At 45.9% G+C, this 25,299-nt stretch overlaps 1 protein-coding gene across 1 annotated transcript in view; it reads left to right on the top strand.

The window, feature by feature from the left end:
* Positions 1-25,299, top strand: part of PARD6G (par-6 family cell polarity regulator gamma) — a 100,364-nt gene that overhangs the window by 5,313 nt on the left and 69,752 nt on the right. The window contains exon 2 of the mRNA XM_065399636.1: positions 16,084-16,306. Coding sequence (XP_065255708.1) covers positions 16,084-16,306 — 223 coding nt within the window. The remainder of the gene's footprint in view (positions 1-16,083; positions 16,307-25,299) is intronic.

Genomic DNA, 25,299 nt, shown 5'->3' with positions numbered 1-25,299 from the left:
CTGTTTAGGGGAAGATATTAACAGGTTCCCAGATAGATATGGAAGTATTAATACATTATTGACCCGTTTGTTTGTTTGTTTGTTTTGTTTTTGTTCTATGGTTTTCTCTAGAGGATAAAAACCAAAATACCCACAGCCTATTGAGGCAGATAGAAGTTTATCTTGAGCTACAGATGTAGATACTGAGCTCCAGGGTTAGGCAGGAATTTCAAATTCATAATCTGAAGTAATCTTACCAGATCATAACTACTATTCTCTCCTGCAGCTAGCATTCTATAGCCACTCCTCTGTCAGTTGGTAGCAAGCAGAATATCCTTTTCCCTTTTGAAGATGCTGTCTCAGATTACTGGCTTCTGGAAATAATTCTAAAAGGACTTTTTTCCCCCCACTCGCCCCCCCCCCACCTCTTCCCTAAGTTTTTAAAAACTCCAGCTTGCTGGTAGATCCCATCTTAGAAAACAAATATACACCTTACTCTTAATGCATTTCCTCTCCATTCAGATTTAAAAATCCCCCCAAGCACTAGACCTATTATCTTCGTCTTGTGTGAAACCCTGTGCATAGCTATGATGCTCTAGAAACAAAACAAACTTTTGGAGAGAAATACCTACATCCACCATGAGATATTCATTCACTATTACCACTTAAAGAGTGAAAACTTACAACTTCTTAAAATAAGAGGTTGTTGGGGTTTTGTTTTGTTTTGTTCCAAAACTGAATAAGAAAATTTTGTTTGGATTTTTTTCAATAATTTTCACAATTTCTCAAATGCGGGCCTAAATGGCAGGATACGTATGGAGACTCCATTTCTTTTCCATCCAGCAGGACATTCTGGAATATTGTAAGTTTTTAAAATGTCTGTAATAACCTGAAGGAAGTTACTTGACTCAGTTGTCACTCTTGAAGGTTCTGTTTTTAAGATTTATAATACTTTAAGTTTGTCTCTTGTCAGATTCTGTTTAAAAGAGTCAGAGACGTGTATCATCCTCACACACCAAGGCTATGGCTACACTAGAGAGCTTACAGCTGCACTGATACAGCGGCACAGCTGCAAGCTCTCTAGTGTAGCCACTCTAAGGGTACGTCTACACTACCTGCCGGATCGGCGGGTAGGGATCGCTCTATCGGGGATCGATTCATCACGTGTAGTGTAGACGCGATACATCGATCCCTGATCGCTCTCCCGTCGACTGCCGAACTCCAGGTCGGCGAGAGGCGGAAGCAGAGTCGACGGGGGAGCCGCGGCATGCCGCGAGGAAGCGAAGTAAGTAATTTTAATTCGATCTAAGATACGTCGACTTCAGCTATGCTATTCCCGTACCTGAAGTTGCGTATCTTAGATCAATTCCCTCCTCCTCTCCTCCCCCCCCCCCCCCCCGCAAGTGTAGACCAGGCCTAAGTGTTGGCTTAATCAATGAGTGGCGGTAGCTATGTCGGTGGGAGAAGCTCTCCCGCTGACATAGCATTCTCAACTTAAACGCTAGTGTGATGTCGCTCCGGGGGTTGGCTAATTCACCCCCCTGAGCAACATAATTTATATCAATTTAAGTTGTAGTGTAGCCATAGCCTTACCTTATTTCCTCTTGACTAGAGGTACAAGCAGAAAAGTAACTGGAGAAGGGTCTTCAATCTTTCTTGAGTGGATATAGATTCACTTTGTGTGTTTTGGTTTTGTTTGTTTTTTGAAGTGACTGTAAAAGAAAAACCTCTTCAGGAGATGCTTAATTGCCAAATCCTCTTATCAGAAAATGAAACTATTTTTAAAATTATGGTTAGGGATGTGATAACACCCCCTTGCAAACAGCACTGCAGTCAGGTGCAATGACAAGTTACTAACAATATGAGGAAAAGTGACAATGTTCTGTTTTGTCAAGTTGATTGACCTTTTTATTAAAACCCAATCCTGACTAACATCCTGCTACAATAAACAGTCACACTTATTACAGGCAATCATAAAATTTAAATAGTAATAAATACAGTAGGTCTATTTATGTTATATCTACTATTCCACTTCATCCAAATCCAATATTCAGTTATTAGGTGTTCTATCAAAGGTGGTAATTAGATTTTTAATATGCTTCTAAGATTGACATTCTGATGTGTCCAGTGCACAAAAAATAAAGCTCATGATACCGAGTCAGGCTTTCCGATACAGAGCACAGCTCTTTAGAAACAGTGCTCTTCTCCTGCACAATGAACACTGTGGATTAAAGAGCATGTTTTGGATCTCTGACACGTGCAGAAGTCAAATAGTCCTCCAGCAATTCTGCCCTATTAAAAACAATTGCTAGGGTGGAGAAACACTCAGACAGCTTGTGGTTTGTCCTGCTAACATTGCTGCTTGTTATGGGAACGTGTGCCTGTGCAAAAGACACTCAGCTGCAAAAAATCAGTGTTACTACTGTACAAACACCTTAGCAACTGAAATATGATGTGCCCACATAAGCATTTTGAAATTAAACACACACCTTTTTTTTTTTTTTTTTTTGCAGGTCTATAATGTAGTATTCTCTTACAACCTTTAGCATTCCAGTAAAAACAAATTTGTCTTTACCAGTCCCCTTTAAAGAGAATGAAAATGTTAGAGGACTGCTCTTACTCCCTTTTGACTTCCACGGGAGCAAGATAGGTATGTAAATTGGTGCTGGTCAATGCTCAGTAGCCTGATTGATCGATTGTACCTTGATCCTAGATTACATAGGTGCTGACTTCTAGTTTTCCTGGTGGGGGAGGAAGTTGCTCCACCCCCTCCCCCAAAGTGCCCACCGCTTTCTGCCTGCCACAAGCCCCTCCCCCAGCCAAACAGCTGTTTGGCAGCAGCTACCGATTAGATCTTTGGCAGTGCCCCTGATTAGCTCATCGGGTGGCTGCCAAACAGCTGTGGCTGGTGGGTGGTGAGCACCCACTATTATTATTATTATTTTTTTCTGTGGGTGCTCAGCCTATACTAGATTATAATGTCCTTCTACAGTTGAGAGCGCCTTGAAAATCTTGGTCTTTAAAAGAATAAGCTTTACCTTTTTAAATCAATATTCAGGTACACTACTAAAAATGTGATGCTTTGAACCTCCAGGATGTTAACACAGATTTTATGCAATGTTTTGGAATTCTTCCTGAAGTCCGATCACATCTCTGGTAACTAGAGTCAAACTAAAATGAACTCTGTCAAAAATAATGTGACTAAGAATACATTTAACTTCTTGTTCTAAGTTTCCAAACAGAAGTGATTGTATCCAAACCAAATGTAGTAGAGTCTTGGAGAAAACCACAATATGTTGCTGCCATCTTAAATTAAGACAGAATGCCAAAGCAAGATTGACTTCAGTCATTCTGGATTAGCTGTATTTTATTTCTGGATTTCCACAAAAGCCAGTTGCAGAGTCAAACAAAAACAAAAAACACACTTGGCATGTAAAGATTAATCTTTCATGTGAGCTGAAATAGCAGTTTATGTAACTGGTTCAATAGGCTTGTCCCCCAAAAACACTTGAGTACTTCAGGGCAGGTACTATCTGTCTTTGTGTATTATACAGCACCTACTACGCTATCAGTGCCAAGCAAATAGGGTAATGTCTTCTCCGTTTTATTGTAAGCATTCATTCTGATCCTGGGAAGGTTCCTTTAAGTGGTCATATCTATGAAACTTATGCATTAATCAGTCAGTTGTTTTAGATCCTGTAGTCTTGGCAGCAGCAAAATGCCAAGTAATTGTTGAGCTAAATGGAGAGCATCAATGGACAAGGGATTCCACTCAGCAAATGATAAATACAGTACATCTGCAACAGGTTCAGTGGAGGATGGAGGGAAAGAAATATGTTTGACAGACTTATTTGAGGATGATGGCGGAGGGAAGAAATGTCTTGCATCTTCTCTCCTTTCACCGTCCCATTCATTTACCCATAACCCACTCTGTGGAAAACTTTAAGGAGCTCAAGCTTTCAAACCTTTCCTACTCTGAAAGATTTGTTAAGATTCCATCTTCCTCGCATGTACAGGGTCTACGATGGGGGCAGCACCAAGTACAGTGATGTTTGTAATTGGGTCATGATCCGCTTCTGTGACCTGGCTCCAGCAAGCACAGTTGAATTGTCCATGCAGCAGCGTTTCTTACACCACAGAAACCCCCGGGCTGTGTAACTGTTTTTTCTGGGAGACCTTGGGCAGCTGGTGCCTGCAGGAAATGCACATGAGGCAACATGCTCTGGGATGTCCTGTCCCAGGATGTGTGATGGAGTACCTGCCATATTGTTTAGACAAACTACTATGGGGTCCTGACTACACTGGAAAGTACATATTGGAAAATTTAGTTGCTGGAAGATGGCCATGTGCCAACCTTTTGCTGATGAAGGCAGCACCTTGTTATTTATGTGGTTACCATGTTAAATACAGTTTCTGCAAATGTTGCCAGATACCCATTGGCTAGAACAGTGGTTCTCAACCAGGGGTATATGTACCCTTACGCAGAGGGCTTCCAGGAGGTACGTCCACTCATCTAGATATTTGCCTAGTTGTACAACGGGCTACGTGAAAAACACTAGCAAAGTCAGTACAAACTAAATCTCAGGGTACGTCCGAATCGGCGGGTAGTAATCGATCTATCGGGGATCGATATATCGCGTCTCGTCTAGACGCAATATATCGATCCCCGAACGTGCTCCCGTCAATTCCAGAACTCCACCAGGGCGAGCGGCGGTAGCGGAGTCGACGGGGGAGCCGTGGCCGTCGATCCTGCGCCATGAGGACCCGAGGTAAGTCGAAATAAGATACGTCGACTTCAGCTACGGGAATAGCGTAGCTGAAGTTGCGTATCTTACATCGACCCCTCCCCCCCAGTGTAGACCAGCCCTTATACACACAATAACTTGTTTATAATTCTGCTCTTTGTATTATATCAATGTTTCTCAACCTGGGGGGGTGGGTTGCAATTTATTTTATAATTCTGTGATAAAATGAGGAAAAAAGCAATTTTTCAGTAATAGTGCGCTGTGACACTTTTGTTTTTTTATGTCTGATTTTGTAAGCAAGTAGTTTTTAAGTGAGGTGAAACTTGGTATGCAAGACAAATCAGTCTCCTGAAAGGGGTACAGTAGTCTAGAAAAGTTGAGAACCACTGGGCTAGAAGACTAAACCTACTAGCATCTATCTAGGACCCAATCCGGTGATGTTCTTGCATATCACTATTCATCTTTTTTTAGTCTCTGGTCTCCTTCCTGCAACACTGGCACAAACCTCTTTAGTGAGGACCTTCAACGGCGGGACTTTTAAGAATGCCCCTGAAAACTAATATTGAGAACTTGCTTACAGCCTAAATAGAACTGAAGGCTGCAGTAATTCAGTTAAAACTGCCACTGAAATTGATAGGTTTCAGAGTAGCAGCCGTGTTAGTCAGTATCCGCAAAAAGAACAGGAGTATTTGTGGCACCTTAGAGACTAACAAATTTATTAGAGCATAAGCTTTCATGGGCTACAGCCCACTTCTTCGGATGCATCCGAAGAAGTGGGCTGTAGCCCATGAAAGCTTATGCTCTAATAAATTTGTTAGTCTCTAAGGTGCCACAAGTACTCCTGTTCTTTTTACTGAAATTGATGGAAGTTTTGCCTGGCAGAGGGAGTTCAGTGTTGTTGTTGCCGTGTTGGTCCCAGGATATTGGAGACATAAGGTGGGTGAGGTAATGTCTTCTATTGGACGAACTTCTTTTGGTGACAGAGACAAGCTTTCAAGCTATGCAAGGGCTCTTCTTCTGCACAGGCCCCAAAGATAATTTGTTTCATGCATGCAATTAACACTTGCCGTCCTCAGTGGTCCCTTGTAATTCCTCTTTAACAGACTTGATCTGTCTCTCTCACGTCTAGCCTGTGGTTAAAAAACAAAAATGTAAATTCTGCCCTAGGAATATAATTAAGGACAACAAGGCTAAAGACAAAATGGACCTTCCATGCTCACTACCCCTGACTGAATGCAAACCTCAGAATACAGGGTTAAAGCTGATCCCAGCAGAATTTCTTCAGGCTCACTTAGTAAGTTAGGAATGTGTAAGAGAAGGTGGGTGTGGCACTCAGATCCCATAGCCATCCTGCCTCAAGACATCTCTCCTGCTTCCACCCTACACAGTTGTTCCCAATTACCAGTCAGGTTTGGTCAGATGTGAGCCTCAAATGACTCTGATAGTTGTTTGTGCTATAAACATAGGATTAAAAAGGAAAGGCTCTGGTAGAGTGTAAAAGAGGGTTTAATTGAGTTTGTAACCAGTTAGGGTGTGTCTTCATTGCAGGCTCTCACCTGGGTTTTAGCTCAAATCTCCCTACCATCCACACAGAAAAACCTCTGATCCAGGTTTGAAGATGCTTTAAGTCTGGCTAGCTGCGATAGCTGGGGGGCCAAGGGTGGATTAGAGTCCAGGCTTCACTTTAGGTCAGGCTGAATCCCACCCATTTTGCAATGAGGATGCAGACTCCACCAGTGCCTTCCCACAATTCCCCTCACCCCTAAAGGACAGACAAGTTCCCTTGCAATTGACTAGGAAAGAATCCTAAAACATCTCAGCACAAAGAACCATGGGCTACGCTCCCAGATACACCTGTAAGAGGCAACCTTCACACTCAGGCTAAGCTTATTCTGGTGCTCAGGCCTGGGTGCCAATCACCTCGGTTAGCTGTGTAGTGAAGACATACCCCAAGTCATAGGCGCCGACGGAGCACCCACGGAGAAAAACTAGAATGGGGGAGGGAAGAGGGTGGGGACTTTGGGGAAGGGGTGGGACTGGGGCAGGGCCAGGGGTGGGGGAGGGTCAAGCACCCACCGGGCAGCGGGGAAGTCGGCGCCTATGCCCCAAATGGCATGGTTGGCTGTAAAGGTGGCTTATATCCACATGGTTCAATCTCTGTTAGTAAACGGCAGTTAAGTGTCTGTCTGCTGCTTGAGGCTTAAGCTCGTTTGGTTGCTTTCCTGTGATTGGTTTGGTGAACTGGCTTTTATTTGCGTTCAGCATTGGTGATAAAACACTAACCATGTATGGCCCTCTTCATCAGAGCTGTCTGTGTAGCAAGACTTCTAGAGTGTATCGCCCCACATGCTTCTTGCACCATGCTGTGAGCATGTCCTCCTGCTGCTCTGTTCCACACTGAAGTAGTGTGGCATAGCTGTTCATGCTTGTATTGCCTGACTGTTTGTTTCAGTGCTTTCTGGGCTTAGTTCAGCCACCCTTGAAAGAGACAGAGGGGAGCTGCTATGAGAACACAACTCAGACTGTATTTGTCAACTGGTTACAAAAGCTGAGTTGAACTTCTGGTGTGGGCAGGGCCTACATTCCACCTTGATGCAACAATAACTAGAACTATTTTTTCGTTCAGTGTAAATTATTTATTTATTATGTATTGTGCCTAAGAGTCCCAGTCATGGCTCAGGACTCTGTTGTGCTAGGCGCTGAACAAACATAAATCAGAAATACAGTCCCTGCCCCCAAAGAGCTTGCAGTCTAAGTAGAAGACGACAGATGGATACACACAGATGGGGGGAGTACAAGTAAACAGTGAGACAGTATTGGTCAGCATGATAGGCAGTGGTCTCAGTATACATTAGGTTTGGCTTTACCCAGTCCCCAATTGTATTTTATTTAATTTCTACCAGACTGGTTACTAGACACTACAAAATTGTTAGCCCCTCCCACTCGATCCACTAAATATCCATTTGCTGAAAGCTGATTTTTGCCACTAGCTCCACAATATGGTAAGTGTAATTTATTAGGTAATAGATTTTTATGGCCACAATTAATGATTTGGATGAAGCTGCCACTTCTACACGATCAACTTAGACTATGCATTTGCATAGTTTAAATACTCAGACTAAAAATTTGCACATATGAAGATAGCCAGTCTCCTTATTTATATTCCCATGCTGTATCCGTCACCATGGTATCTGCGTACCTTCCAGCGTTAAGTCAAATAAGAAGAAAATTAAGGAGACTTGGCCACGTAGAGCATGTGGTAGGGGTGTGGTGTCTTGTTTTTGTTTTGATTTTTGTGTAAGTTTATGTTCATTTATTCTGTTTGGGGAGTTAGAGCTAGAGAAGCGCTCCCAGGAAGGGAGGAAGGGGAAAAGTCAGTCTTCTCAGCATTCTTTCCTTGCTCAGCTGAAGGCCGACAGAGCTGGAGTTCAAGTACCTTATGTGACCTTATTCTTCAGGTCCTCTGGTAAAGAGGGAAGTGAAGGCCTGGTATTTCTACTGTTTGTAGGGATGGGGGGAGAAGGAAAACTTCTTAAATATTTTGTGTGTAGATGGGAGCGGAGTGGCTTTGTATTTCAATATGTTAGTATGTCAGTAGCTCCTAGAAGGAACCAAAGAAGTTTGGGGGCCCCATTGTCGTAGGCACTGCACACAGACACAGTGAGACTGGCCCTGCCTTGACGAGCATACAGCCTAAATAGACAGACTTGGGAAAGGAAACAGGTGCAGTGACTTACCAGGGTCATCCAGCAGCTTAGGGGCAGAGCTGGAAATAGAACCCAGCCTCCTGACTCTGAGTGACTGTAGGGCCCTGTGTACTAAGCCATGCTGCCTCCAAAAGCATGAGCCATGACTGCTTGAGCTAAAGGATTAGTTCCACCATAGCATTTGAGAGTCACCATTGCAGGTGGCCATTAAGGAATGAAGCAGCATTCTGAACATTTGTAGAATGGAACATAGTTTAAAAAATAACCCTTTACGTTGTTACTCTTCTGTTTCTCTTGACATGGAGAGATGATGCCCATCATGGCACACATACCATTTAGGGGCCTATTCATTACTGTTGGTAATGTGAAGTTCAGCATATTTAAAAACTGAACTCTGGACTAATTTCTGATATGTGTAAGACTAGGACTTAAGAATGCTCAGTGATGGCCAGCTTCTGCCCCCATTAAACTCAATGGGAGCAGACTCCTGTTGAAGTCCACAATAAAACTCCCGTTGACTTTAATGGGAGCAGAATTAGGCCATCACTGACTGATAGCTGTTGTCTGTGGAGCGTACAGCGTTAACTGAAACACAGAAAGAAGAACAACCTGGATCTGAGATCCTGCTTCATGAGAAGTAGGCGGTTAACGTAATTCATGTTTATTGCTAAATGTTGGTCTTTGAAGGGGTTATAAGTCTTATTAGAGAGAATTGTCCAAACTCACAGCTAGCAATAAACTTTTAAGGTCAGGCAGGGAAATAGCACTTAGTGCTTCATTTTTTCACTCTCCCATAAATATTTTGAATGGAACATTTTAAACTAGTATATGTGTGTTTGTGTTGGGGTTGGTTGCTTGCTTTTGCAGCCTATGTTGATCATGGTGAGAAATAGCCTACGGTTGGGTCAAGAAGCTGTGAGTCAGAAACAGAGCTTTCATTGCTCTGTCCATAAACTACACATATATTTTCAGAGCTCTTGGCCTTTTCCACTTTGGTGGTTATTTTATTGTTCTTGGCATTCCTTTATTATGGAAATATACCAGAGTTCCTATGTAGCTTAGTTTGGGTACTTTTTGCTGTTTGTAATTGCAAATAGTCAAGCTAATGGCTGGCTGATCTTTAGAAGGATCTTAGGACAGGATACATTGTTTGAAAAGCAAACATTTGCAATTCTCTCTGTTTTGTTAGTCATTGGTAGCCCTGTCAGACTAAATTATCTTTAATCCCCTTTGTTCCTCCTCCCACTTCAACTTCTGCAATATCAGTTGGAATATATGCATTAGGTAAGTAGGTCAAAGTACACTACTGTAATTCATTGTTCAATAAACTAACATTCTAATAAGTAGATTAGTTTTCTCTAACGAAGGATTGTTCTGGTGGTGGCTCTCAGTGGAGTCTCAGTTCTCGTTTCTCTTTGTCTGATGTGCTAACTCTAACATTTACTTTTATCTTAGTCATCTTGAACTATCTGCTTTGCTATCTTTAAAAACAGTTAGAATTCGAGTTCCTGGAAGATACACAGGGAAAGGGGAGGCTATCTAGAAAAAGTCTTCATGGTTGAATACAATGAAGTACTGATTGTTCAAGTTGTGTGCTACTGTGAAATCTATTATTACGGTGATACTGTTTATCAGCTTCATTAGGGAGGATGAATAGTCTATCATTTGCGGAAGCTTTTTTCTCTGAAAGGAACCCATTGGCAATAGTGCTGTAGTCTTTGTATATCCCAGTGTAACTTAATCTACCAAATTACTATAATATCTACCACCAACCTTTAAAAAAAAAAAAAAAAAAAAAACAACCAAACCCTTCATTACCTCTTAAAACTTGTTCTTCTCCCCAGCAACTTCCCTTCTCTTACTCCTTCCTGCAGCATCCCCTTATGGTGTTCTTGTCTTAATTTAGACTTACACTTACTGCAGTGTAGTTGTAGCCGTGTTGGTCCCAGTGCATGAGAGACCAGGTGGGCGAGGGAATGTCTTTTATTGGACCAACTTCTGTTGGTGAAAGAGACAAGCTTGCGAGCTACATCCAGCTGCCTGAAGAAGAGCTCTGTGTACTTCTTTCACCAACAGTAGTTGGTCCAATAAATGATATTGCCTTACCCACCTTGTTTCTCACATGCTTATGTCAGTAGTTCTGTTACTACCTCATGTGAGTAATCTCTTTGACTTCAGTGGGATCAGTCACCTGATGCCCCTGATTCTCCAATTGGGTCCATGAGAGTGGACTCTTATACCTGCTTGATGTTCCATTGAAATCAGCGGGGCTTTGCATATGCATAAAGATCTACATGGGTGGATCAGTTTGTGGGATCATGACCTTAGATTGTAATCTGTTTAGAGTAGGAAATCTGTGTTTATCTGTATAGCACCATAAATGTACATGGTGCCTAACAAGTAATAGTGAAACAAATTTGGATCAATTGGCACTTAATCAACAGTATGTTGGTCTGTCGCTACTATTTTTTAGATTCAAATAATCCTGAATTTGTGGAATAGAAGGTGTGGCTAACTTTAATTGCAATTGGAAAATGTTTTAGTCTTGTCACTTGAGTTTAATGTGTCAGTACTCAGTTCCACCTAAACTGGTGGCATGTAATACTTATCTGAATCTAGCAGAAAAGAATGTGTAATCAACTTCTTTCCACTAAAAACACTGCCATGTACTCATTCTAATGCAGGTTAATACAAATGAGTAACATTTTAAACTACGTGTCAGTGGAAGTAACATGCCACTCACTCAAACTTGGAAAGTTTGAACAGCAGTTTTGACTCCATTGAAATTGGGTCTACTTTGTTTTGGCTTTTGTGCATTTGGATGGGTAGTCTGAATTGAAATCTAAATTAGACCCAGCTGTTCATATTATAAACAAGCGGCTTAATTTGTTGTTGTATTTGGACTAAATAAGCATTTAAATTAGCATCAGGGCTAGGCCATGATCAAAGGACAGGATTTTTCAAAAGCACTTAAGTAATTTAGGAGCACAATCCCAACCAAAGTTAATCATTTCCACTGCTTCAGGATCAACAATATTATTTCATACCTGCATTAATGTTATCATTGGGCTGTCTTAACTATAGAACAAAGACGTTTGGGTTGGAGTGACTTGCACAGAGCAAGTTGTCTTAACCAGGAACTTCATTTAATTAAACAAAAAGAATTCTTGGATTTTTGAAGAACAAATTGTGTATGGGGTAGAGGAGGACCCTTTAATGCAGGGGTCTCAAAGTCCCGGCCCGTGGGCCATCTGCGGCCCCGAGAACCTCCCCACTGCAGCCCGCGGAAACTTTTTAAAAAGTTATTTCATCCGGCCCTCATGGCTGCTGGCCAAAGCGGGGGGCGGGAGGGGAGCAGGCAGGAGAGATTCACATGCCCCTCCCCCCAACGTTTCTCCATCCTGCTGCTCCTGGGACCAGGGCCGTCCCTAGCTATTCTGGGGCCCTACGCAGCCCCACTGTGGGGGAGGGGCGGTGGGAGGACCAGGTCTTTGGGGGGCAAGGGGGAACCACCACCCCCAGCACTCATCGGCGGTGCGAATGGGGCCGGATTGCTGCACTTCCTGCCACCAGTGAGTGCAGGCCTGGCCCTGCTGCAGTCCTCAGGGGAGTGGGGGCGGGGTTGGGGTGGAGCAGGGGCGGGAAGAGGTGGGGCTGGGGCGGAGCAGGAGTGGGAGCTTTGGGGGTGGGCTGGGGCTGGGGTGGAGCAGGGGTGGGAGCGCTGGGGCTGGGGCGGAGCAGGGGTGGGAGCTTTGGGGGTGGGGCTGGGGCGGAGCAGGGGTGGGGGCTTTGGGGGTGGGGTGGGGCTGGGGCAGAGGCTTTGGGGAAGGGGTGGAGTGGGGCTGGGGCTGGGGCACGGCAGGGGCGGAGGCTTTGGGGAAGGGGTGGAGTGGGGGCAGAGCAGGGGTGGGAAGAGGTGGGGCTGAGGCAGAGCGGGGGCCATGGGGAAGAGGTGGGGCAGGGGCTGGAGCAATACATAGCTGCGCAGGGCACAAGGAAATTCGGTGCCCCACGCAGCTGGGTACTTTGCGTATGGGTTGGGGTGGCCCTGCTTGGGACCCTCCCAGAGATTGCACTCGGCAATGTGTCATTCACCTCAGGCAGCTCGGCTCCCTGCAAGCGGTTCCCTATCCCTGCTGTTGCCGGCAGAGCTGTGGCAGAGAGACCCATGCAGCCACGCTGCTGGTTGTCTGCTGCAGGCGCTGCCCCCCGCAGTTCCCATTGGCTGGGGGAGAGGGACAGAGAAACCATCATTAGTTGCTGGGCAGAGTCAGCCATGGAGGCAGCGTCACTAGTCTCCGGGCAGAGTCAGCCGGGGTGGCATGAGGCCAAGGGTGCGAGGGAAAAGGGTGGGAAACGGGCTGGGAGGTGGCGTGAACGCCATCTTCAGTGACATTATTGGCCCGCTGGGAGGATTTGAGGACCGGCACTGGCCCTAAGGTAAATTGAGTTTGAGACCCCTGCTTTAATGGGTGTTTTTTGAGCCTGTACTGACTGATTCTGGTTTACAGTAATAGTCAAAAAGAAACTTGACTGAAAAACCTTGACTTATTCGAGATGGGCCTGAGTTTGAGTGCAGATCAAAACTTCCCCCAAAGTTCAGGGTTGAGGCTCCTTTTAATACCTACAGAATTAAAATGGGCAGATGCTTTCTTTAGTGTCTGTTTTACCATACTCTGTTAGAAGCCTGGAGACACAGTTTCAAAAAATGAAAGTGAAGTCTAATTGAACTGTGCTGTTTTGGTGAAGCCAAAATGTTTCAAGGAAACATGTTGATTTCAACAGAGTTTTTGTCCGGAAGGAAGGGAGGGGAGGGGAGACACCTGCTTACCCCTTCTCTCTCCTTAGCTTAGTGGTTAGGGCACTGGCCTGGGATATTGGAAGACTAGGTTCAATCTCTGTTCTGTCTGATTCAGAGTGATCACGGATGAAGAGCTCTGCTCAGTCAGGCAGAGCAGGGATTTGAATGTGGATCTCCCACATCCCAGGCGGTGCCCTACCCACCAGGCTACATACGTGCTCACACACTCCTTCCCCAATTGAAAAGCTCAGGTTTTGATCTGAAACCCAGCGTTTTGACACAATTTCACTTATGCAAAAATATTAGAAAAGTTTTGTATTTGTTCCAGTGGGGAACAGAAACATTTGGAAACTTTGGAAGTTGCTGTGAAATGGAATTGTCCTCTGGCCAGCTTTACTGATCAACCTATGTTACAAAAAGAGAGGCTGGTTTCAGTGGGCCTAGCGGGCAACGGGAGGTAAGATGAGGGTAAATCCTTAGGGCTCTGTCAGACATTTCTTGGGGTGGCAGAGAAGGGATGAATCTGCAACCAGGGCTTTGGAGCGAAGCCCGGAGCTGGAGCGCGGAGCAGCTCTGGAGCAGTGGAGCTGCAGGTTTTTTGCCTCGAGCTGGAGCACAGCTCCAAAGCCCTGTCTGCAACTGGGGCTGAAGTGATCATTAATGCTTACAGCTTCAACTTAAGTTGTCTTCTATACCAGGACATCCATTTGGCCTCTCTCTAAACATTGAATGCAATAGCACTATGCTGGTATCTAAATCCTTGTGGAAAAATCCAATAGAATTTTAATAGTGATGAAACCAAGAAATTACTCTTAAAAACAAAAAAACACAACCCTTTCCCCTTCTCCCCTCCTCCCCACATAAAATTTAGTGGAAAATGAAATCCTAGTTTAGAATTCTAGAGATTGGACTAAAAATTCTAACAAAGGTATCATTCTCAATTGAATTCCATAAGGGATAGTGACTCTCAACTTTACAACATAGGGAGTGAGATTCTGTGCTGCACCTCTAAGGGGGGGTAATACTGAATTTGCAGGGGAAGGGAGGCTAAGGTTGCTTAAGCCTCCCTTGTGCCTGCCCAATCCTGAACTGGTTCACGAGCCAGAATGTCTGCCAGTGTAAACTTAGTTCTGTAGGACTGCACAAGTTATAGCAGCCTGTAACCAGCTGCCCAGGGGCAGTAAAACTGACTGGAATATCCTCATGCTGTGGCCACGACCTTCCTGCTGGAGGACACCCTCTACACCAGGGCTTGTGAGGAGTCCTCTGAAGGCAGTCTGCAGTTCAGGCTCTGAGGAATTTTTGCCAGCTGGATATGGCTCTTTTAAACCCCTTCATGCCACTCCGGCCCCTTTACCCAATGTGCAGGGACAAGTGTAAGACTCCCACTTAGAATTTTTTAAACTATGTAACAGCCCCATAGATTAGTAAAAGTGAAAGTATATTGGATTCCAGTTTCCACAATCAGTGAGACTAGTTTCACTTTTATTTGGTCAGTTCCCCTTTTATGTTCTTAACAATGTCTTCATTTCTGACACTGCCGGGAGTATTTATTTGTGTAAGAATTGTTTTCATTGGTATTTAGGAAGCAAGTGTGGAAAATTTTCTGTTGGGGTTTTAAGTGTTCTAACAGCTGTTCTTTATGCAATTGTTTTGGGTCAAACTTAAATTAACAGTATTCCTTTCAACTGCTGCTGTGGATCAGAGTGAGAACATGTGAAACTTTGTATATCTCACAAAAATTGTAGCTCTTTAGCCAGCCATAAAAATTGATTTAATGGAGTGGCAGAATTCAAAAACCTATAACCACTCACTTGGAATCTGAAGAACTTTTACTCCTGGGACTTGAATACCAAGAAACTATAGAGCAGTGGTTCTCAAACTTCTGACTGGTGACCCCTTTCACATAGCAAGCCTCTGAGTGCGACCCTCCCCTCATTCCCCCCCAAATTAAAAACACTTTTATATATTTACCACCATTATAAATGCTGGAGGCAAAGCCGGGTTTGGAGTGGAGGCTGACCTCCCCCATGTAATAACCTCGCGACCCCATGAGGGTCCCAACCCCCAGTTTGAGAACCCCTGCTATAGAGCATGTAGAAATTGATGTTGTCCCTTTTTAATGAAAGACTGTACTCTGTACAACACATCTCTAAATGTCTTGTGTGGGCTTTTTTTTTTTTTTTTTTTTTTTTAAGGTTCATTGTGCTGTTGATGGGGAAATGTCAAGGATTTTTTTTAAGGTTTCAGAGTAGCAGCCGTGTTAGTCTGTATCTGCAAAAAGAACAGGAGTACTTGTGGCACCTTAGAGACTAACAAACTTATTAGTCTCTAAGGTGCCACAAGTACTCCTGTTCTTTTTGTGGATTTTTTTTTAAATGACTTCAGTCAGCCGATTAGCTATTTTTGAAGTTGGATATGAAGAATGTTTCTCTACTTTGGTTTGAGAAGAGTAATTTTAGGGACACCAGAGACACTGCTATTGAACAGTTGAACTCAAATGTCAGTTCTAGCGGAATCTTGCTTTATTAGCTCTAGTTGAAATGTACCATTTTTTTTTTTTACAAAAAATACCCCCCCCCTTTTTTTTTTTTTAAACTGACCCTTTAAGAAGCTTGTAAATAAGCATTGATTCGTACTAGGGATAACATTTTTACAAAGTAGTCTGTTCTAGCATAATACAAATCCTGTTACAAGAGTATAATCTGGGAACTGTAGACTTGGAAGGACACAGGCCAGCCATGTTCAGTGTAGGGGAGAGGAAAACAGCAAATGCTCTATTAAATTGCGCACAACCTGATTATTTAATTGTAGCATCGTCCACTCACGTCCTTTCTGTTTCCCATTGTAGTTTGGGGCAGAATTCCGAAGATTCTCTCTGGATCGTTACAAGCCAGGAAAGTTTGAAGACTTCTACAAGCTCGTTCTTCACATCCACCACATATCCAGCATGGAGGTGATGATTGGATATGCTGATGTTCATGGGGACCTTCTTCCTATTAATAATGATGATAACTTCTTCAAGGCTGTTTCGAGTGCAAACCCGCTGCTCAGGGTTTTTATACAAAGACAAGGTAAAATCTTCACATTTATTAAGTCTTCAGAGCCCTGGGTTGTCCAATCCTTTATTAGTGCTAGAAATCACATTGCAGTAGCATCCAATGGTCACGGAGGGATGGGGACTGCACATACATAGAGGAAACGATCCCTACGCCAGAGGTTCTTGTGATCTCAAAGGTCTAAAACAAACTAAGGCCTGGGAAGGGGATATACACGCACTAAGGGTGAGACACTCCACCCTGCTGGGTGGTATAAAAGGGTCAGAGTAGTGTACAAGGACCCTAAAGTCTCCTCTACATGACTTCCCCGTCACAGGAATGGTGGAGATGGCCATAAGGCTGCCTCCCCCTCAAAAGCCATGGTATGGGGGAAGGCCAGAGGTTGGAGGAGCATGCTGGGGGAAAGACCACAGCAATGTGGCCCATAGGGCTGTCTGAGGAGACTGCTGTAACCTAGGCAGGCCTGGGGGGGGGGGGGGGTCTGTCTCCTCAAAGTTACACCAGGGGCTTCTCTAGTACCTGGAACATCACAGGAATGGGAGGGTGCAAAAATGGTTTAAAAGTCCCCTTAGCCTTCTCTCTCCCTGGGCTGCAAGTTCAGTATTGCACAGCTTGGGGGTGTGGCACAGAATCTTGTGCCAACGTACTACTTGAGTCCTTTGATTTAAAAGGAAACCCAAATATTGTACCATGCCTAGGTCTTCATCTCCAGATGTGTCTTCAAGACTTAGCTTTAGCCGGCCGTTTCATGCCCTTATTGAACAGGGACACGTGCACATCTATCCATTTTGGAAAGATTGAGTTCTGACACTGTAATCGAAGGCATGCTTAGATACAGTAACTCCCCACTTAACATCCTCTCGCTTAAATTGTTTCGATCTTGTGTCCCTGCTCAATTACAGAACATGCTCCATTTAAAGTTGTGCAATGCTTCGCTATAATGTCGTTTGGCTGCATGCTTTGTCCACAGCTGGCAGCCCCCCTATCAGCTCCCCTACGTGTCCCCCCCCCCCCCCCCCAGCGCCTCTTGCCTGCTGGCAGACCCCGCGGATAAGAGTCTTCCCCCGCCTCCTGCCCGCGGCCATCAGCTGGCTTGCGGCATTTAGGAGGGAGGGGGGAGGAGCGAGGTCTCGACATGCAGGCTCCCCCTCCCTTCCGAACGCCCCAAGCCAGCTGATTGCCATGGGTAGGAGGGTGGGAGCCTTCGCGCCGTGTCCTCGCTCCTCTCCCCCTCCCTCCTGAACGCTGCAAGCCAGCTGATTGCCGCAGGCAGGAGGAAGAGGAGGGGGGGGGGAGGAGTGAGGACGCGGCATGCGTAGTAAAGGGGGAAGGGAGGGAAGAAGAGGCAGGTTAAGGGTGGGGGCTTGGGGGAAGGGGTGGAGTGGACGGGCCGAGGGTTGAGCCCCCCCAACCCTGGTGCTTGCAGAGCAGGGGAAGCTGACGCTGCACAACGTGCTTCTCCTAGCCTACAGCACCTTCAGCCTCCTTGCCTGCCTCATTGTCTCCAGTGCCAGTGGGCTGTGCGTGTGTGGGGTAAGGCGGGGGCACCTCCCAACTATAGTACTGTACTGTATGGCAAAAAAAAATTTCCCTGGAACTTAACCCCCCCATTTACATTCATTCTTATGGGGAAATTAGATTCGCTTAACATCGTTTCACTTAGTCGCATTTTTCAGGAACATAACTACAAGGTTAAGTGAGGAGTTACTGTGTGTAGGCATGGCTTTAAGGGCAGATGGCTGAATTAAGGTAATCTGCTGTGTGTCTTCAGATGTGGGGTTTTTACTAACCTCTTACTAGAGGTCAAGCAAGCTGGAGGCAGAGATGCGTAAACATCAGGATGATGTCAGGGTTATTCTAAATGGTTTTCATATGTTTGAGTAAGATTAGTCTAATGTGACATAGCACTTTATTCATCCAAGTTTTTTGATGGGGAAATGAATATTAAAAATACTGAAGTTTTCAGTATTTTAACTGAAAACAAAAGAATTCAGTAACTGAAATCAAAGGAGTTCTTTAAAGATTCAGTTTTTGCCAGTAACTCAAGAGCAGTATGACTTCAACCACTTCTTCTCTACTTCAGTTTCAAATCTTGCTTTAAATGTTGTGAGTTGCAACACGATTTCATTGTTTGCTCAAAACTGGCAATTTAATATCACTTTAACAGACTGCCACCCCCCTCCCCCATAGTTTAATGTCAGGTAGTAGTTTAGAGCACAGGGTTGGAAGTCAAAACTTCTGTGGCTTGTTGCTGGCTTTGTCACTGACTTGCTTTGTGACTTCAGGCCACCCTGGGCCGGATTCTCCACTACCTAGAATCTTGTATATTCACTTACACTCACTCACACGGATGGAAATAAATACACTAGAAGCCAGGCAGTGGCAAGCCCAGAGTGGTTTTTTCAGTTCATACATGTGTAAAATAAGAGAGTGTGGGGAAGGGGTGAGTGCGAGAGCTCCTGATTGTTGCCTACCCCCATCACTGAAGCTGGACGGGAGATCTGTTACATCTTCCTTCTACAATGCAAATTTGGTTCCCAGACTGTTAGATCTGTGCAGTCATGTGAACACCACTGGTGGGCCAAGTCATAAGAAACCACTTCTGTGGCTTTTTCATGCCTGTGTCAGTTCAAGTTTATTCACACATCGCTAGATCAGTCCTGTTCAAAGGGCAGCAGTCCGCGCTTAGCTTAGATATATGCTGCTGAAAGCACTGTGTCTAACTAAACTTGGTCATTGCATCAGTATATCTGTAGGGCATTACTGTTCCAGTGATTTATTAATCAAAAAAGTAGTCAAGTGGGGAAAATGATGCCTCAACTTCTCTTCAGTGTAAAAGCAAAGTCTCAGGCTGTGCTAATCTTAGGCAATTATCTCTTCGGAAGGGATGTGAGTGGATGCTTTTATTGAAGGGACACCATCAACCTGCAGTATAGTCGGTAAAGAATTAAAAGTAGTTTCAGTTTCCATCTTCTGAGTCCTCTGCCAGTTTCAGTAGCTGCGCGGTTGCACTTTCTAGTTTAAATGTGTTTCTCTGCCCTGTTGTGTGAAAGAGCCACATGAACAAAAGAGGAAATTGACTGTGCAGGGAAAACAGGAAATTGACTATGCAGGGGAAACAGTGAAACTGACTATAAGCTCTTAACCTTTAGCCGGACCTGAATGTTTGCATTGTGTGCATTTTCACTGAAGCTAAGGTGAGCACAGAGAACTCTGGCTTAGCCTTTTCATACATGAGAATGTATTAATAGAGGGATTTTAACCCTAAAATATTGATATTTTAATAATAAAATAATAGGTATTTGGTATTTGTGGAAACTTACTACTTGCTGTGTGCAAGTGAGCAGTTTATCTCTTCTGTCTGGGATAGAGCCTTGAGAAACCCTATGTCAGCCAATACTTTAGGAATCTCCTGAAATGTCTTTTCACTGTTCTTGATATCACCTCTTAATCATAGAAATTTGGGCTTGGAAGGGACCCTGAGAGGTCATCTAATCCAGCCCCCTGTGCTGAGTCAGGACCAAGGATATCTAGACAATCCCTGACATGTGTTTGTCCAACCTATTCTTAAACCTCCAATGGCAGGGATTCCACAACCTCCCTTGGAAGCCTATTCCAGAGTTTAATTATTATTATGGTTAGAAAACTTTTCCTAATATGTCACCTAAATAGCCCTTGCTGCAGATGAAGCCTATTACTACTTGTCCTACCTTCAGTGGACTTGAAGAACAATTGATTGCTGCTCTCTTCTTAACAGCCTTTAACATATCTGAAGACTGTTATCAGGTCCCTTTTTGGTGTTTTCTTTGTTAACTCAATTATCTCTTACTATCTTTCACACCCTGCATTGTGGTGGCCTTTCCCCTCTCTGTCTGTCTGAGGAGGGGCTGGATCTGCTTATCTTTAGAGCCATACTGCTCTTTCAGTTGGAGGCCCACACTGCAGTGCAGTGCAGAACCCCTCCATCCTTCTGCTCTTTCTTCAGCGCTCCCAGCTTAGGGTGTGAGAGGGGAGGAGGGAAATCAGTGACAGACACAACACTATAGGGTGACCAGATCACCCAGGTCAAATATCGGGACGCGGGGGGCATGGCATGGCGGGGGGCGGGGCAAAAAAAAAAAAGTGGCAGAGAAAAACCAACAACCCCGCCCCCTTCCTCCTCCCTCCACAAGTGCTGGAGGGAGGCCCTGGAGACGCAGGGGGAGCGTGGGGCTGGGGTGAGTGAGAGTCCGGCCTGGCCCCGAGCGCAGGCAGGACTCGGTCAGGCGGTAGGGAGAGTAGGGGGGCGGCCCGCGGGGCCAGGCGGTGGCTGTTCTCCCCCCTGGGCAGCAGGACTCGGGAGCAGCCGCTGCTGCAGCTCCCACTGCCGCGGGGGGAGGAAGCGGCCGATGGTGCTCGGCGGCTGCGGCTCTGGCGCCCGGGCCTGAACCCCCCGAGCCCGGGCCTGCTGCGGGGACCCAGCAGCGCGCACGCTGCACCCAGCCCCTGGCCAGTTGCGTCTGGGCTGCTGCCCAGCTGGTGCAATCCCACGGCGGCCCCGGGGCGGAGGTATCGGCAGCCCAGCCCCGTTCGTTCCCCTGTGGAACCCGAGCGGGATGGGGGGGCTGGGGCCGCCTGCCCCCACTCTGGGGCCGCCTGCAGGATTGCACCAGCTGGGCAGCCAGCCCAGACGCGACTAGCCAGGGGCTGGGCGCAGCGTGCGCGCTGCTGGGTCCCCGCAACAGGCCTGGGCTCGGGGGGTTCAGGCCCGGGCGCCATGGCCGCTTCCTCCCCCCCGCGGCAGTGGGAGCTGCAGCAGCGGCTGCTCCTGAGTCCCGCTGCCTGGGGGGGAGAACAGCCGCCGCCTGGCCCAGCGGGCCGCCCCCCTACTGTCCCTCCAGGTACCGCCCGACTGAGTCCTGCCTGCGTTCGGGGCCAGGCCGGACTCTCACTCACCCCAGCCCCACGCTCCCCCAGCGTCTCCAGGGCCTCCCTCCAGCGCTTGTGGAGGGAGGAGGAATGGTGAGCCTGGGGAAGAGGCAGGGATTTGGGGAGGGAGCCAATGGGGGAAGGAGGAGGCGGAGTCGGGGCGGGGGGGGGGGGGCCGTGAGCACTTCCGGGCTCTGGAGCATTTGCTTGTTTGTCCAGTGTCCCGACCTAACATTGGTCGGGATGCGGGACAAACAAGCAAATATTGGGACAGTCCCGATAAAATCGGGACGTCTGGTCACCCTACAACACTAGAGCAGTGGGCCAGTCCTTTTTCTTCCCCTTTTGTACTAACAATGTAGGACCCACACTTCAGCTTTCCCACATCTCCCTTTGGTGCTGATCACTACTACTTCTCTTTAATTGACTGGGAGATAGAAGCTTGTTCTGTTGAGGCCTGAGAAGGGAATATTAGTCTGAGGTGGTCGAGGGGGGGACATATGACAACAAATTGGATTTCCTAATTCATTAGAAGCTCAGCATCATTCCTCTTCTAGCCAAATGAAAAGTTTAATACACTATATAAATGAAACACAGCTTTTCTGAAAAGGGCAACAAAAATGATTAGGAGTATAGAATGGTTTTCATAAGAGGAGAGATTAATAAGACTGGGACTTTTCAGCTTGTAAAAGAGGCGACTAAGGGGGGATATGATGATAGAGGTCTATAAAATCATGAGTGGTATAGAGAAAATAAATAAGGAAGTGTTATTTACTCCTTCTCATAATACAAGAACAAGGGGCCACCAAATGAAATTAATAGGTAGCAGGTTTAAAACAAACACAAGAAAGTATTTTTTCACACAACGCACTGTCAACCTCTGGAACTCTTTGCCAGAGGGGTTGTGAAGGCTAATACTATAGCGGGGTTCAAAAGGGAGCTAGATAGGTCCATCAATGGCTATCTTCCGTGAATCTATTAGCCAGGATAGGCAGGAATGGTGTCCCTAACTTCTGTTTGCCAGAAGCTGGGGTTGGGTGACAGGGCATGGATCACTTGATGATTACACCTGTCTGTTCATTCCCTTGGGGGCACCTGCCATTAGCCAGTCAGAGGACAGGATACTGGGCTTGATGGACCTTTGGTCTGACTCAGTATGGCCGTTCTTATGTTCTTCTGTGTTTATCTGTTTTCCTCATTTACAACTCAGCTATCCCCATTCCCCTGCCAAGTGGATATTTAATGCATGAAAACAATTTAATTATTTGTGTGGGCAGAGGGACTTCATATTTCTAATATTCTAGTTTCAAGCTCTACTAGATTTCCATGAGAATTCAATGCAAGAAATAAGGTCAGATTAAAAAAAAATATATATGTTGTAATTGTTTGTCTTCTCACTTGGCTGCTGAGGCTACGTCAGCTCATTCTTTTCCACCCCCTCAACTTGCTCTACAGTCACTTTACAAACTCATGCTAACATAGCTTGTCCCTGACCAAGGAAACAAGTGTCAGTACCTTGTTAACAAGAAAGGTTCTTTCTAATAAGGAACCCAGTCAGCATTCTTGGCATGCTGAAGGTCCCACTCATGTCACAGGGAGTTTGGGGTGCATTCGGAATGCAGGATTGGACTCAAGATTTGAACAGTAGTGCAGAAAGGGCCTTGGGTAATGTATTTTGCAGACTGTACCAGTCTGCTTCTAGTTCACTAGGCTCCTATACGAGCCTTACCGTGAGCATTGATACTAGTATGATTTTTGTAGCAGCCCACAAAAGATTTGTAGTTGACTAATACAAGTGCAGGTTTTAAACTGGCAAACAGTTACAAATACAAAACTTGATCAATCTGAAGGCATTAGGATCAGGTCCTCAGATGGTGTAAATCCATGTAGCTCTCTTGACTTCAGTGGCTTGATGCTGTTTTATGCTAGCTGAGGCTCTGGTCCCAAGAGTCTATTTACTCAGCAATAATTGTCAAACATATCTAAAACTCCTCACATTGTGGCAAATGTTTGCTGCGTTACAAAAACCATACAACAGTGCAGGGAGTTTTAGATAGTTGACATCAGTTATTGCAGAGTAAATAAACTCTCTTACTCTGCCCTAGGGAGGTACGTGTGAGATAAGAGCTTTCTCTATTGTGTGGGTGGTTTGAAATCCCAAATACTGTAGTTTGTGTTAAACTTTTGAATACAATAAAAATGAATAAAGGTGAGCTACAAAGTCAAGCAGAGACCGATCTTGTTGACACTATAAAAACTTTAAAAGTGCATCCGTTACTATTCAATTGTTCTCAAAAATATTACCCTTCCATTTGATCAAACATAGAAAAAAAATTAATACCATGGACATTGCTTTCAAAGGAGGTTTTGTTAATATCTTCTACATACACATGCGCGCGCACACACCAGCCCCTGCAAATAGCTTGGTACAGTTGGCTGATCTAGTATATATTCAAACAAGAACAAGCTGCATTGTTACTCTAATGGCAGCCAAGTAAAATTAACATAATGCCATAAATGAGAAGCTGCAGTTATGGATTAGCTCTATTATAAATCCAGTGCCTCACTCTAACCTCTTCCCTGACTTTTTCCAGTGGGGCACAGGTATTGAATGGATGTCTTGGCAGACAACTGTAGCTAGGGATGTTCCAATATACACTATGGTTTGTTTAGTCAAAGAAATGACAATTAGAAACTCTAAACAGGAAATGCAGTGAAAACTACCACATCATCCACCCACTAAATATATCCATGGAGCAAACAGTGCATAAAATCAACATGAGAATGCGGGATGATCTGTTTAATCAAGACAGTATGAAAACATAGTAAATTCAGTGCACCTTGGGCCTAATTCTACTGTTACACTAGTGGAAATCTAGAGTAATTCCATTGATTTCAGTGGAGGCACTTGTGATTATGTGGGTGTGTAACTCAGAACTGGTGGCCAGATCTCTCCCGATCCCAGTGATCCATATGTAAGGCTGCGAGTTTGTCTCCAGGACTTTTGCTGCGGCCAGTGCACCTGGCTCAGGGGCAGCTCAGGCAGCCCCTGTGCCAGGTGCACTGGCCGCTGCTGGGGCAGAAGAATTTGGGTGTGGGAGGGAGTTGGGGCACAAGACGGGGTGAGGCAGCCAATGGGAGTTGTGGGGGCGGTGCCCTGGGTGGAGGCAGCGCACAGAGCTGCCTGGCCATGCCTCTGCCTAGCAGCTGAGCGAGGGGGATGTCGCCGCTTCCGGGGAGCCCCCCAGGTAAGCAGAGCCTACCTCACCCTGTCTTGTGCCCCAACCCCCTCCCACACCCAAACTCTGCTGCAGCTGGGTGGGAGAAGGGGGGCACGGAGTCAAGTAGACAGCCTGCTGGCCCTGCCAACCACGCGTGCCCCTCCCCAGCACCTAGGCCCCCCCCGTGCGTGCCCCGCCCCCCCATGCGTGCCCCGCCCCCCAGCGCCCGGGCTGCCCTTCCCCAGCACCAATGGGGCCGCTGGGCAACCCCCCCTTCAAGTTTTAGTCACTGGTATTTTTAGTAAAAGTCATGGACAGGTCAAGGGCCATGAATTTTTGTTTACTGCCCGGGACCTGTCTGTGACTTTTACTAAAAATACCTGTGACTAAAATGTAGCCTTATCCATACGTAAAGGAGACCTATGTGCGGTAGGGGGAGAGCTGCCTCTGTGGTGGTGGTGTCCCTTTCTGTTCCTACGCCAGCACAAAACGCTTTTCAGGGAGGGGTCACGTGGGGAGGACTGGGTGGCATGCAAATAGCCTACCTTCAGCTCCAATCTTAGCTTGAGGTTGAATTAACTTTCCTACAGAGCCCCTTTGTACTAAAGAACCCCCTTAAGAACAGCGGCGCTAAGGCAGGGTGGACAAACTATGGGCTGTGGGCCAGATCTGGCCCACAGGCTGTTTTAATCCAGCCCTTGAGCTCCCGCTGGGGGGCGGGGGTCTGGGGCTTGTCCCACTCCAGCCGGGGAGCAGGGTCGGGGTCCGCTCCGCGTGGCTCCTGGAAGCAGCGGCATGTCCCCCTTCCGGCTCCTACACACAGGGGCAGCCAGGGGGCTCCGCTCTGCATGCTGCCCCTGCCCCAAGCACCGCCCTCAC

The sequence above is a fragment of the Emys orbicularis genome, chromosome 2 (assembly GCF_028017835.1).
Source record: "Emys orbicularis isolate rEmyOrb1 chromosome 2, rEmyOrb1.hap1, whole genome shotgun sequence".
Lineage (NCBI taxonomy): Eukaryota > Metazoa > Chordata > Testudines > Emydidae > Emys > Emys orbicularis.
This window is presented reverse-complemented; position numbering and strand designations above follow the sequence as displayed.